The 14,625-nt window shown below is 44.9% G+C and overlaps 1 protein-coding gene across 4 annotated transcripts in view; it reads left to right on the forward strand.

The window, feature by feature from the left end:
• The first annotated feature begins 2,402 nt into the window (after positions 1 to 2,402).
• The window catches only part of SSBP2 (single stranded DNA binding protein 2), a 226,015-nt gene continuing 213,792 nt past the window's right edge, over positions 2,403 to 14,625 (forward strand). For all 4 annotated transcript variants that reach the window (XM_080924702.1, XM_080924703.1, XM_080924704.1 and 1 more), the window contains exon 1: positions 2,403 to 2,523. In XM_080924702.1, the coding sequence (XP_080780828.1) occupies positions 2,462 to 2,523 (62 nt within the window). In that variant the 5' untranslated portion in view covers positions 2,403 to 2,461. The remainder of the gene's footprint in view (positions 2,524 to 14,625) is intronic.

The raw sequence follows: 14,625 nt of genomic DNA on the forward strand, positions 1-14,625 counted from the left end.
CAACTGTCTGACTAGTATGAAGCAGAAGAGAGAAGGTCAGGAAATATAGGTCCTTGTGAGGTTAAAACTACTTTTGGTAGAAAAAAACCAAAATGCTTCTGACTCAGTTGTGGGCCTGGAAGTAGTTCAGCACCTGCCAGAGGTCTCTTCTTGACACTATTCTGGGCACTACCACACATGCAGCGTGCAAGGGGTGGCGTGGAGCCTTAAGATGATAAACATTTTCTGGGTTGGAGCCCACAAAAGATAACTGGATAACAGCCCCACAAGGCTACCCTTGGAGGTAACGTTTGTGAATGGTAGCAACTTTATACATATTTGAACATTTTGAGCAATTTGTTGTTGTTGTTGAAAGAGAGGATTGCTGGCTGGCCCCGCCCCATTTCTTCCAGTTTTTCACAGACCATGAATGTAATGTTCCAAGCACCAAATACCTGCAGGTTATTAGAACCACTACGGAGAAGGGAGAACATGCAAGCTGTATCTCAGCCACTATTGTAGGCCGTTTAAAACATAAAGGAAGATTATAGTTTGAAATGGCAAATTATTTCTCTTTGGAATGAATCTAGTTAAGCCAATGTCACCTTTTATTCCTTCTTTATACTCACTTCTTTTATTGGCTTAATTATTGTCTATTCTATAGAAATGTATGTTTTTAAAAAACCATGACTGCCCTCTATTATTTCGGCCCCGCTCATGCCTCCTCCGTTGAACTGGTTCTTCTGTTCTTTCCCCCTCTTTTTATGCCTTCCCACTTCCATTTCCCTTAACAACAGTGGAAGTCCGTTCTCTTCATTTTCCCCAGTCTTTGATTGATGTTTAGTTGCCAACCCGTTTTGATTCTCTGTCTCACTCGCTGCCCTTCCTTAACCTTCTCCTGTTTTATTTCCGTCACTTGCTATCAGAACCCACAAACTCTGTTTCTTTCCTTTCCATCTATCTCTGCATCTCCATATGCATTTTTATGATCCTACTGCTAAATGCTTAAAGCTGTGTGCAATAGAAAAGTATGCTTCCTCATTTGAATGTTATTTCCTTTCCTTAGCATAACCGTTCCTCCTCCTCTATTCATCCTTTTCTGAGGTCTCCATGTCCTACCCCAATGGCACCTCTCTTCCCGTCACCTCCCATTTGAAGCTCATCTCTTCTCTCAACCTGATTTCTACTCTGTCTGATTTTACAGCCAAGGATCTTTAACAAAATAAAGGATGGAGTCTATCAGAAACCAGGTTGCATGTGTCTCGAGAAACTTTTGCGCATTCACTGAAATGAGATTAGGGACTTGGATCCAAAAATATTCTCGGGGAGTTTCAGCTTGGGTACAGCTTTGCACACCTTGAGCTCTGTGGCCTATTCTGCCGGGCAAATTCAGGGGTGTCTTTCAGGGCCTTCTCAGAATCTTTCCAGTCCAGGGGTCAAACAGAAATGACCTTGCCCATCCAAACTATTAGAGCAGGCTGAGCAGAGAATGCTTGGGCCCCAGGTCTGCGGCAGATCTGTGCAGAGTACTGCCAAGGAAGGGGCCAAGGCCTTGGGCCACTATGGTCCCAGATCTCTTGGCCTCTATGGGGGCTGTGCTCCCCTCTCAGACAGGAGGACGACACTAGGCAGGGTGCTCCTTTGGGATGCAGGGCTTGACTTCAGAGCCGGCGACAGAACCTCGGCGGGCCTCCCAAAAGGGAGGCACAGTGCCTCCCGAGGGAGAGACGGAGGCTCGCTCAGTCCTTGAGCCAGAAGGTCGAGGGTTCAGAGCGGGCGTCCCCGGCCTGCTGGTCCTCCGGGAACGGGATTGGGGCGACACCCCAGACGGGAGGGATGAGATCAACCGCGGGTACCGGCGCGGGGTGTCTGGCCGGAGAGGAGCGGGAGAGGAGGCTGGCGGGACCCCGGGGCCGGGGCCGCGGGTCTGTCTCTGGACTCGCTGGGCGCCCCGAAGTCTGGGGCCGCCGCGACTCCCGTTCCGCAGTCGCTGCCAGGCACTCCAGGCCGCACTTTCCCCTCCTCCCCGCGCCTTCTCTCCAGTGAGGAGCCGGGCGCGGGCGGCGCGGGGGGCGGGGCGGCGGCGGAGGGAACAGCCAGTTGTTTAAAATCCTTCTAGAGCAGTTTCTAATTCCCCCCTAGCGCCCGGGTTCGGAGGGGGAGGGGGGAAGGAGAGCGGGAGGGGGGAGCGCGGCGGAGAGGGAAGGAGGGAGGTAGGGAGGGAGGGAGGGAGCCGGAGAGGGAGGGAAGGAGGGAGGAGACTTGCCGCTTAGGCCGAGCCGCCGCCGCGCGCTCCGGCAGGCCGGAGGGAGGGGAGGCCTGTCAGTCTCGCGCGTTGCCAGGGCGAGGAGGGCGGAGCTCTGGCGTGGGGCGGCCAATGGAGGGGGTGGCTGCGTGGGTCGCCATGGGGACGGGGCTGTTCCCGGGGAGGCTGTGATGGGTTGACAGGTGCGTGACAGTGGGAGCTGCTCTCGGCACAAGCATGTACGGCAAAGGCAAGAGTAACAGCAGCGCCGTCCCGTCCGACAGCCAGGCCCGGGAGAAGTGAGTGTCTCCGCGCCGCAGCCACCTCCGCCTTCGCACGCGCGCACACTCGCGCACGCACTCGCACTCTCCGGGAACCGCAGCCACACGGCCGCCCCGCCGGGGAGGGAGCCGGGGGTGGGTTGCAGGGGGAGGCGCGGGGCGGGGTGGGGGGCGCGCGGCGGGGTGGGGGGGGAGCGGTCGCCTCCACGGAGGGGAAGCCCCCCGGGCGGGTGGCTGGGGGACAGCAGGCGGCGGGAGGGACGCGCGTGGCGGGGGGGGGGGACGGCGGCGGCGGGGATGGAAACTTGTTTGGGTGGCTGAGGGGAACCACCCGCGGCTTCACCTCCTCGCAAAAGTAACTTTGGAGCTGTGGTCCAGGACGGCGGGGCCCGCGGCGCGCGGCGGGCCTGGGGTGGGGGTGGGGGGCGCGGGCTGCGGGGCGCTGGGGTCCTGCGGGGCCGCGGCGGGGGCCGGCGAGCGTGGAGAGGGGAGAGCGCGGCGGGCCGGGCGGGCGGAAGCGGGGCCCCGCGGGGCGCGGAGGGCAAGTGCGGGCGTGGGCCGGGCGGGCGCAGGGACGCGGGTCCGCGGGTTCCCCGGGCGCAGGCCGAGCAGGCGGGCGGGCGGGCCCGGGGCGGCGGGGGGAAGTTTGGGAGTGGGAGCGCCGAGTTCCCGGAGGGAGAGCTTGTGCTGGCCCGCGCGGGGTCGGCCGCCAGAGCTTTGGCGCTCCGGGCTCTCGCCGCACACCGGCTCGGCGGCGGCCCCAGAACTTTTTGAGACTTGCCGTGTCCCCGGGGGTGGTGGCCGCGGGCGCGGAGGGCAGGTCCCGTGGGCCGTGGCGGCGCCGCGAGGAAGGGCTGCCTGCGGCGTGGACCCGGCGCGGGTCGGCGTGGGGGGCTGCGGCAGAGATGCTGGGCGCCGGCCGCTCGGCTGGGTCGCGGGGGGTGGGGATACAGGTGGTAACTTCGGTGGGAACCCGGAGGACGTTGGAGAGCCGGGGTGCCACAGTCGCGCTGCGGGGCAGGCTAGTTGGCTGCTATTCTTGTGTACTTGTAACGGCGATTTGGTTGTTACTAAAACGAGAGCGAATAGTGACTGTGACACCGAGGAAGAGCCCCCCCCCCCCCCTTTTCCCTATGTGCAGATGTTCAGACTGATTCCCTGTAGCTCTGAGGGTCAAGCTTATCCTTGTCATCGAACGTACTGCTTTGCTGAGGGGGCCTGGGCTGGGGGAGAGCAAGTCCTTCTCAGAGGCACTCTGGCTCTCTTGCATACAATAACATCTTGGTAAATAAAAATCGAATGTGTAGGCTACGGAGTTTCCCCCCTTGCTTTGGGCAGTTAGTCATACCCTTGAAAGTTTGTTATGCCCCAGGGAGGGGAGCATGTTCTAATCTTCGAGTTGGCAGCAGTGCATACACAATTCCCATAGGATTTAGAGGTGGCAGGCCTTGATGAAGGAAAACAAAACACAACAAGAAAATTAATGGAGAGATGCCTTTGGTCCCCTTCAACCCTGATATTTTGAAGATCTTGCTGTGACAAGCAATATAGAAACATATAGTGTTTATTGCCTGGTTAAGACACTAGTTACTGGTCTGGAGTTCTAAACTATTTCTGAGTGCTCATTAATCGTTTGGCTATAATGTATCTGACACAAACATCTGGAGGAGGGTGCTCTAATGATTATAAAATGCCTGAATCTCACATTTTGAGGAGTGAAAGGAATTGTGAACCATTGAAAACAGAATCTTGTTGGGAATTGTCTGAATTTGGTATTAGTTTGGGTTTTAGCTGGACTCCCATTATTAGCAGATACTCAGCCCAGTCGATTCTGTAGTCTCATGACTTCAAGAAGACAAAAATAAAATTGATTTTCAGTGCGGAGACAACGAGGAAGTTAGATTTGGTATGTTTTGGTCCTTTCCAGCTCGGATTCTGATTCTGTCACACGCACACACACAAAAAAACAAAACAAAACAAAAAAAACAAACAAAAAAAACCAAATAATTGCCACTTTCACTCTCATCTGCCAAACCGAACAGCAAGTAACATCCACCCTTAGGAGGAAAGTAATGAAGGCTCTGCTAGATGGTGCTGTTTGATTTAAATATATTTCTTCCGTTTGCTACAATTGCCAGTAGAGTTCTTAACCCGATTTGCCTTCAGACTAGACAGGTGAAGAGACCACTTGAACTGACAGTGGCTGTTTTGAGTTCTTCGTTGCTGCGTTAATTCCTACCAACCTCAGACAAACATGGAAGAACACCCTGTTTTTATAGAACCGGTGTCTTGGATGGGAGCGTTGATCTGATCACTATTGTTTCTGTTTACTGATATCCACGTACTGACTGCCGAAGATAGGAAACTTAAAAGTTGCCATTAAAGGTATGGCAGCAGATTTTTGTTTTTAATTTTGGAGGAGGTGGATTTTAGGAGTTAGCCAAGGGATAATAATTCTCTAGTAAGCAACCATTGCAGTCTTTAACATCACAAATAGATTATATTTTAGTAGTAAGTATGAGCACATTTTTATGAGTTCTGCAGAATGAGTTGAGTGATGGGAAGATGAAGTAAGCACATTAGTTGTATAATCACGAGTGTATTTTCTCACAGCTTTATAAAGGAGAGCGGGCAGTTACTCACCTGCGCCCGGTCTTTGCTTTGTCTTGCAGTAAACACTCACTACAGAAAGTATCTGAAATTAATCTGTGGCTTGGACAATTTCTGAAATTTTGTTTTGTAGTTCCGAACATAAAAACTGGCTAGGGTCAGGCTAATTTTGTATTTTGTTGTTTTACAAAACAAACAGGGTAAGCCTACTCAGAGGTTTGCAGAAGGTTTAATTAGAGAGGGTGAGTGAACAACCCTGGAGGAAGGTGGGCTGTTTGCATAGAAATTTTAATTCTGACCCTGCTAGATTATTGCCACTGGCTTTACTACTCCTCTTATAGCACTGATCAAAACAGTAATTAAATAATTGTGTGTATGTTTCTTTATCGAAACTTTTTACTCTCTCAGGCGTTCTTCCCCCCCCCCCCCCCCCCGACATTAAGAACCCTGTCTTCTAATACTGGAAGTTCCGATTTCTTGGTGATGGATATGTTAGACTCAAAGGAATCATTCCAGTGTGAAAAGTTCTCACTGTAAGGACACACAAGGTTGGGGTCTATATTTTTTAGCGTGGTTTTATCTAACAACAACAACAACATCTGGAACAAGAATCCAACCGAAGGAACTGTTGTGTTTTACCACAGTGCACACTATCACTGTGTGGAGAGCCTCATGTTTATTTTCTCTATTCATATTTCTTAGTTTCCCAATAATTCTGATAGGCTTTTTTTTTTTTCTTCTCCATTTATGTAACAAGACAGAATGGAATTCCTGTCTGATTCAGTGACTACTGATTCAGGGATAGGATGCTAGGAGAGCTGAGCTTTAAACAAAGGTTTCTCCAACTTTGGCACTTGTCATTGAAACTTTCAGTGACCAGGTCACCTTCTCTGTCTAGGATAGGGTGTCACTGATTTAGGGAACAGTATTATATAATCAGAACAGCCTCAGCTATGTAGTCTTGACCGTTGCTGTGCCTCTGGGCTTTTCATGTTGGCAGGTTGCAAGTATGTATGTGGTGTGGGAGAAGGCACAGAGAATTGAGAGATGGAAAAGAGAATCCTAAAACAAGGAAGACTCTCTGTCTCTTGAGACTTTCCGTCTTGTTTGGCCACACTGACAGTTTTATATTAAGTATAATAGTTGGGAGCAGTTTTCTATCTGAAATGTGTTTAACTTTAAACCACACTATCAAAGAAATAGTGATAAGCCAATAAATACTGATACTTTTTATTTATTTCTTTTTCTGAGGTAGGGTCTCATGTAGCCCAGACAAGCCTGAAACTCCCTATGAAGTAAGGATGTCCTTCAACTTTGACCCTCCTGCCTCGGCCACAAGCACTGGAATTGTGGGCTTGTATCACCACACAATTTTTATGTGGTGCTGGGCAGCTCTCTACCAACTGAGCTGCATCCGTAGCTTCTAATTTACCAACATAGTCTGGTATGATACTGGAAGAAGAGCTTGCTAGGAATTGGAGATGGGCACAAGAGACACATAGTAAACAGTGATTTATATCAGGAACTTAATGAAATATAGAAATTAAACTATAGCATGGGTCCTTGAAAAGTAATTTTGATACTTGGATATTGGTTCTTATAGTCGAAAGTTCCAAAACAAAGTTTACTCTGTGCTCCCTCTAAGTGGCTGCAATCTGAAGACTATCTAAATGTTTCTGAGTATGAGTTTTTAGGGATCAGCATCTGCTGCCCATCCTCCGTAGTCTCCCTCATCAAAGTCATCAGAGCATCCCTACTACGTACAAATTATGTCTTTCTGAAAGAAATAAGGCAGGCGAAGTCATACACATCTCTTTAGAAACTCGTTTGGTGAACAGTTGACACAGTTTAAGATTTCTGTTTTCCTCTTTTAGGGAGGGAGGCTCTGGAAGTCAGATTCCTGGCCTTGTGCAGGCAAAGCACATGTTCTTCATAGTAACATCCCAGTCCACAGGGTTCCTAAGGAGAGATCTTTATAGGAACAAAAGATACTGACTCCTCCCACTTTCCAGACCTTTCCTCTAAAATACACAGTGATTTGGATCTGAAATGCCATTTTAGCTGTGAGGGTTTTTGTTTTTGTTTTTTTTTTTCTTTTGATATCTTTTATTTTAGTAAAAGAATACTCCCCCCCCCCCCTTTTTTAAAGGAATGAATCTGAAGAAAGAAATTGGGAATAGTGGGTAACTCTGGCTGTCTTGGAAGCCTGGTCTCAAACTCACAGAGATCCACCTGCCTCTGCTTCCCAAGTGCTATGATTAAAAGTGTGGGCCACTAAGTCTAGCAAGTTATAGTTTTATTGATTATAATTCTTAAAATAAACACTATAAACTATCAAAAAATGTAAAAGGTCTACTTTGATACTTGGAATACCACTTTGCCCATAAAAACAATTCAGGGTGAGAAGAAAGGTCCTCAGGTTTGAGTGTATAGTAGTACAAATGTGACTTACATCTCCAGTAGCTACTAAAGGTCAGAAGTATGTTGTTTAAATAGACCATGTTCTGGAGCAGGGCCTGGATTCCCCGGGTGGAGGCTGACTTGTAGTTTCCAGTTCCAAGTAGAATTTGAATTTAGAATCTTCTAAGAAGCTTAGAGATGATAACTACATGTAAGTGTTGGAACACAAGATTAGGACCTCACTTATAGCTTTAGAACTTTGAAAGTATTTTGAGGCATGTGCACCTTCAAAGCATCATAGCTGTAATTGTGTTTTGGCATACAGGGATTGTTATCTACTACTGGGCTAACATTAGCATTAACATTGTTTACTAACAGTTAATCCTTGGTAAACTTATGCTAAAAGTTTGAGTTTATTAATAAAACCTTTTTAAAAAATAGACTAAAAACAACTTTGGGATAATGGAATAATATGTATTTTTTTAATTTTGTAAAATAGTTTTGAATAAAAATTAATTGAAAATATTTGTTTTAAGAGTACTTGTCAGATTTTGTGTGCATTTCATATAAGTAGATCTATAAGACACAGGTTAATGGGAGGATAGGGAGTTACTTGAGCTCTCCACTGAAACCACACATACACACTGAGAAGGTACAGGGAGGATGGCGGCCAGCCATGGTCTCTTGGAGAAGCTGTTCTTACCTTCCAAAGCTGTTGGTACTACACAGTGGGCCACAAAAAGAGTTTTCTCATGAAGGCTTTAGATTCAGTGTAGGCTCTGATGGATGACTAATTTTTGTCAGAGTTAAGTTAATAGCTAAAGAATTCCCAATACTGGAGATACTCATAGTGTCAGATAGTTACAAGAATAGAAATTTATCTGAACTAACCTAAGCAGACCTAATGCAGTATCTGTTTCTGGATCATTTATATCAAACCTGTTTCTGTATCACCTATATTTAATCTTCCTGGTCATTTCTTCACCTTTTAAAAGAGAAACATCAGACAGCAGAATTTTCTGGTAATAATAATTCTCATATTTTACTTTAAGAAATATGATGATGTATTTCATTCAGGACTCCGACCAGCCAATGATAAGCCATCATGAGATTTTATATCACAGTTGAGTTGCACTGATCTTGAACCAATGCTCTGGCAGGATCTTTTTATATTCTGGATTAACTTTACTTTATGGGCATGCCATAGAAAAGTTTGAGTGTTGTTTAAACTGTAGAAACCAAAGCATAGCATTTTCTCATTTGTTTTCCTAATTCTGGATGTCTTTATAGTTGTAGTTATTGAAGAGTATCGTTTTAATTACTAATGTAGCTTTAATTTTAATTCATTGTAATATCAAGTCACATTAAAATACTAATTGGAGGGAGACAAGAATTGAATGGGGAAAGCTGTTTTATGTTAGCGTTGAGAGTTGGTGCTAAAACAAGCTAACCCCTGAAACTTCCAGCTACTTTTTAAAAGGACCTGACACTAGCCTTTTCTCCGGCCAGCTTCAAATTTGAGATTGAGGAAACCTAAAGCCATCTTATGGGTGGCCAACACCTGAGTTGAGTGACTTACTGGGTTGTAAGTTATTTTACATAGAAATCAAAACAAATGCTTTTTGAGAAATTGCAAATACAGACCACATGCGGTTTTGTCATAGAAACTACTGCTTAATAGTAATAAAACCAGCAACACTCTGATTTGAGTAATTTGCTTACATTTGGCCTTTCTCTCATTTAACCCAATGAAAATCCCACAGTTTCTAGGTGCCATGTGTTAATGAAACAAAAGACACTGAAGAGTGTACAATGTTTTTATTATCATTATCAAAACAAGGCATAGAAAATGGCTTAATGAATCTGGTTTAAAAATCAATCCCTTGTCCTGCAGCATCTGAAGTAGTAATTCAGAGTGGATGGAGTAAATCAAGAACAGGACACTACAGGATCAGCTTCTCTGCCATCCCTCAAGTGCTTGTCATGGATGTGAGAGGTCTGCTACAGGGCCTGGCATCACTTCCTGTAAAAGTAAAATGCACCAATTTGGAAGATCTCTTGAGTGCCTTATGAGAAAATGAAAACATTCCCTCTGAACCAACCGTGGATAAAGATAATCCTCTTCCTCTGGCTCACTCCCTGAGCTGGAAACATCCCCCTGTCTCCCTGTACTGGAACACAGCTAGGAACAGTCAGGCCACAGAGAGGATACAGTGAGGCTTGCTCTCTTGGGATGGTAAAGTTTGTTGGAGAGATGAGTACTAACGAGTAAACAAATGGACCAGGCAAATTTTTGGACAGTTATATTGGCAATAAAAGTAATAAAACATGGGGCTGCGATAGAGACAGGAAAGCTGTATTAGATTAGGTCGCCACAGAGGAGGCTTCTTGGAGAAGAAGAGATTTAGACAGAAGTCTGAGTAATTAATGCTAAAGAGAACAGGACAGGAGGATTTCAGAAGATCTGAACTGTCATCGAGGAGATGTCTCTGCATAATTGTTTAAGGACATGTAAGGGGGTAAGAAGTGTACTTAGCTAGTATGTGAATCCAGTTGGTATACAGTTTTCTTAGCTTGTAGGGGTGAGTGTCTTGAATCTCCCAAGCACTAAGGGTGTAGTTGTTCCTAAGGAAACCACTAATGCTTTTATAATGATGCTGCTTTTAGAGAGGAGTAGCTACGGTTGGAGAACTAGATCAGTCTGAGCACTTCTTGCCATGAAGACCTGTGTTAAGTCCCCAGTACTTTGTGAACAAACTGGATATGGTAGTGTGCTTGTAATTCCAGTGCTGGGAGGCAGAGGTAGATCTTTGGGCTCTTTGGCCAGCCAGCCCAGTCTACTCAGTGAGCTATAGGCCACTGAGCAACCCTGCCTCAGAAAGGGAGATGGCACCTCCTGAGGGATGTCACTGAGTTTGTCCTCAGATTGCCACATTTGTGTGAACACACACACACACACACACACACACACACACACACACACACACACATCCATGAGCATGTACATGTAGCATCATCACACACACAAAAAGACTTAAGGTACTGAACACTTGGGGCTGTTGAGCTAACATCAGATGGTACACTTGGTATAGTCAGTCTAAACTTCAGATACATTTGATGATTTTGTAGCAACCCCTCGTTGACCATTTTTGGTTCAAAATTATATGTATTCTGAATGTTTGACTTGAAGATTGGTTTTTCTTTCACTAGAAATTAGCTGCCCCTTTGAACAGGAGATGAATAAAGGCTTAACGGTCAGTTTGATTCAATAGAGAATCAAAGATCAGATGTTAGTTATAAGTTTATCAGTACTTTTGATTAAAAGATAAATAACATTGTAAAAATGTTAAGCACAATTTATACAATTACATAATGCCAAAGTGCCATGTCATAAATAAAATGAACAATCTGATTTAATTTTTATTCTAAAAATAGTTTTACATATAATACATTTGGATCACATTCTTTTCCTCCCTTAACTCCTCCAGATCCTACCTCCCTTCCCACTCAATTTCATGCTTTTTTTTCTGTCTGAAATCAAAACAATCAAAAGTGAAGCTCTAAACAAAAACCAGTAAGAAAAAAAAAAAACCAAAAAGTACACACATCTGAGATACACAGTTCATTCTGTCATGGCCAACTACTGTGGTTAAATCTAGTGACATGCTATTGGAGAAAACTGATTTTTCCCTTTGCCAGTGGGTGTCAGTTCCAGACACCTTTCTGGTTCGGGGTGGACTCTGTATCTACTTGTCCTTTAGTGTGTCTCAGCTGAGCTGGGCAGGCCTGTGCGTCCTGAGGCAGTCTCCAAGTTTATGTGGACCAGTCCTGATTCTGGAAGGTGTCACCACCTCTTGCTCCTATAAGTTTTCCGCCTCTTCTGCTTAGTTCCCTGAGTTTGGAGAGGAGTTTGAGAAGGACATCCAATTGGGAGCTAACTACTCAAAAGTCCTCCACTTTCTACACATTGTTCAGTTGTGGGTTTCTGTGTTAATTACCACCTACTATGAGAATAAGTTTCTCTGATGAGGGTTGACTCATACACTGACCTATGGGTACAGAAGTGTGTCACTGGTTATTTATTATTATTAATAATAATAATAATAATTATTATTATTGTTATTATTATTATTATTTATTGCTGTTTCTTTAGGAGAATAATAGCATTAGGTGCTCCCATAGGCCTGTGACCACTCTAATTTTAGTTTTTTGGTTACTTTAGCAGTATTACATATGAGTTGGGTCTTAAATCCAATCAGAAGGTGGTGGGTTACTACTATAACATTTGTGCCCCTTTACATCAATCTGTCTTACAGGCAGGTCAGTATCAAAGGTCGCAGGGTTTGTAACTGGGGGATACTGATGATTATTACCTTTCTCAGCTAGAGGATTACTAGTACCTCCTGCACTATGGATACTAGTCAGTAGGGGTGAAGCTGACTAGAGAAAGGCATTTTTGAGCACTAGCTCAGTCTTTCCATTCTCTATGATATAAGTAACTGCTGTCTTGAGCACCAGGGTCTTACTGTCAGGCTATAGAGAGTAACCAGTAGCCTTGGCAAATAGCCTGTGATATTTGGGAACCCACAAATCCAACTTTTATTTGAAGTTTTTTGCTGTTTTAATATATAAATGGATCAGTGGATGTGGGATTCAGGGTAGTTTTGACCTTCTTGTATGTTTTTGTTTTATGAGGTAGGGCATTGACATATGGCTCAGGCTAGACTTGAACTAGTGTCTTTCCTGTCTCAGTGTCTAAAATCCAGGACTTGTAAGTGTGCATACAATGTCTGCTTACTTTAGATTTCTAATTTATGAAGGCATAGACAGTTTTCATCAGTGAGCTCTTACCCATTTATTTGCTGTTGTCTGTCTGGAGAGTTAAAGGCGAGGTAGGGAAGGAAGCTCTTCTCTCCCCACTGCATACTGAGTTAGTTTCTAAGGGGAATGGAGATTACTGTGTTTAGTGTTTGGATTCAAGCCAAGGTTACCTGGCCCTTCAGGCTAAGTTAGGCAGAGAATCAGGTGGCCGGAGAGTGTAGGAGAAGGTTCTTTATCTTAGGATAGGAACTAGAGAACAAGAGGGCTTGGGGTCTAGGTATAACTTTTAAGACACACTCAAGGAGCGCTTTCTCTATTTGGCTCCACCTCCTAAAGGTTCCAGAACCACTTGGAAGAGTACCATCAGCTGCTGACCAAAGTGTTCAGCACATGAGCCTGTGGAAACATTCCTTGATCATAATATACCATATACTTCTCTCTCTAAAAAATAAGAAGGCAGATAAATGATGGATGCTCTCGTTTCCTATGGTAAAATATATATAATAAACCTACCATTTTAACTAGTTTCTGGTGTGCAGCCATCGGCCTTGTGCTGGTTCACAGAACCTGGTTTCCAGGGCTTTTCACCTGCCGGAGGGGACTCTAACCGAAACTTCCACTCTGCTCTCCTTCTAGCATCTGGCAACCACACAGATTTCTGTCCTTTTGAATTTGACTGTTTTAGGAACAGTATTTGTATCTGGCTTCTTTCTTGCTTAATCCTCACAGTAACTCATAAAGTAAATATATTTTTGATTTTAGACTGGGGAAACTGAATCTCAGGGAGTGTTTCTGTGCTATCCAGGGACACCCAGTGAATTGTGTAGCCTGTATCCAAACTCAATTTAGCCCTTTTTACTCTTTGTTTCTTTGTTTGACCAGGAGGAAAAACCATGTGAGTAGGGTGGGGTGAAAGTAGGAAGTGGAGAAGGCTTTAGCTGTTCTGTTGGTAACACATCTACAGTTAGTTGGAATGGGACCTAACAGGAGAGCTTAAAGAAAGATTAGAAGCCATTTATACCCGCTGAAAGGGGCGGATAGGCTTGTACGAACCACAAACAGCTCCATATCCTTTAGCTAGTATCTGAGGCCTAACAATTTGGATATAAATGCTTACAAAAGAGGAAGATACTAGCAGCTCAGGGTTTGTTCTTTCTGTAAGTAGTAACAAATTAACTGTTATAAAGTTACTTGGTAAACTTTAGAGTCAAATAAATCGAAGGTATAATCACTAGAAAAAAATCAGGAATTATGAGTTTTCTTTATTGTCTCTCCCTATGAACATATGGCCTATTGATTTTGTTTGGTTGGTTTTGGACAAGGGCTTCTGGAAAGTTCCATGTGGTCCACAAGTACTATAACCATATTGAGCCTGTTACCAGTCATTTCTCTGGAAATGACTACTAGAAAAAAAAATTCTTTGTTGTTTTTTTCATTTTATACCATTTGTTGGTTGTGACTAGATTAAAATATGAGATGATTACACTGTATCATAGCATTAAAAGCAAGGGCTGTTAATAGAAAGCCATTACAGTGTTTCAAAAGCATTTTAAACCCTGAATTAAGCTTAGTGATTGATACTATTATTCTTTCATTTAAAAGTGCCATGGAAAAACTTCTATGAACTGCCTGCCATAAAATACCCATCACACATAAATAAACACAGGATGTACAGTACACATTTCATTGTAGGACAGCTTTGCTAGTTCATTTTGAATTCAGGTTGGATTGGCTAAGTTATGTGCGTTGGACTTGAGATCCAGGAAGACAAGGACAAAGCAAGTTTTTTCTGGACCATTAAAGATGTCGCTGGAGCTCTTTAGCACCTACCCAGACCGATAAGAGAGCTGATAACACAGCAAGTGCTGTAACAGTGATACCAGCTAACAAGTCCTTAGAGTCAGGTCCCCAGCAGGATGGAGTTTTCAGAGGGGTACGGAAAAGTGTTTAATGAATATATGTGCAAAATTACACTAGGGAGGAGAACACCAAGTGTTAGCAAGGAGAGTTCTGCCACTCCTAGGTCTGAAGGATCATTGAAAACAGTTATCAGAATCTGGAGAGAGCTACTGTTGCTGGAGACAGGCCAGCCTCTGGGGCTGTGGTTTGAAAAGGTCCAGCCCTCTGCTGCTGAGCTGGAGGCTTCTGGGGAGGAGCCACCTGCGGCTGCCGCTGCTCTTCTCTGGAGCCAGAGGGCAGGGGGTTTGGTGATACGTAGTCCTTGGAGCTGTGGCCTAGGTCTGGAATGACGGGACCCAGAGTGGTCTGAGGAGATGTGGGAAGCAGCTA

Source organism: Micromys minutus (genome assembly GCF_963924665.1).
Source record: "Micromys minutus genome assembly, chromosome: 11".
In the NCBI taxonomy this organism is placed as follows: Eukaryota; Metazoa; Chordata; class Mammalia; order Rodentia; family Muridae; genus Micromys; species Micromys minutus.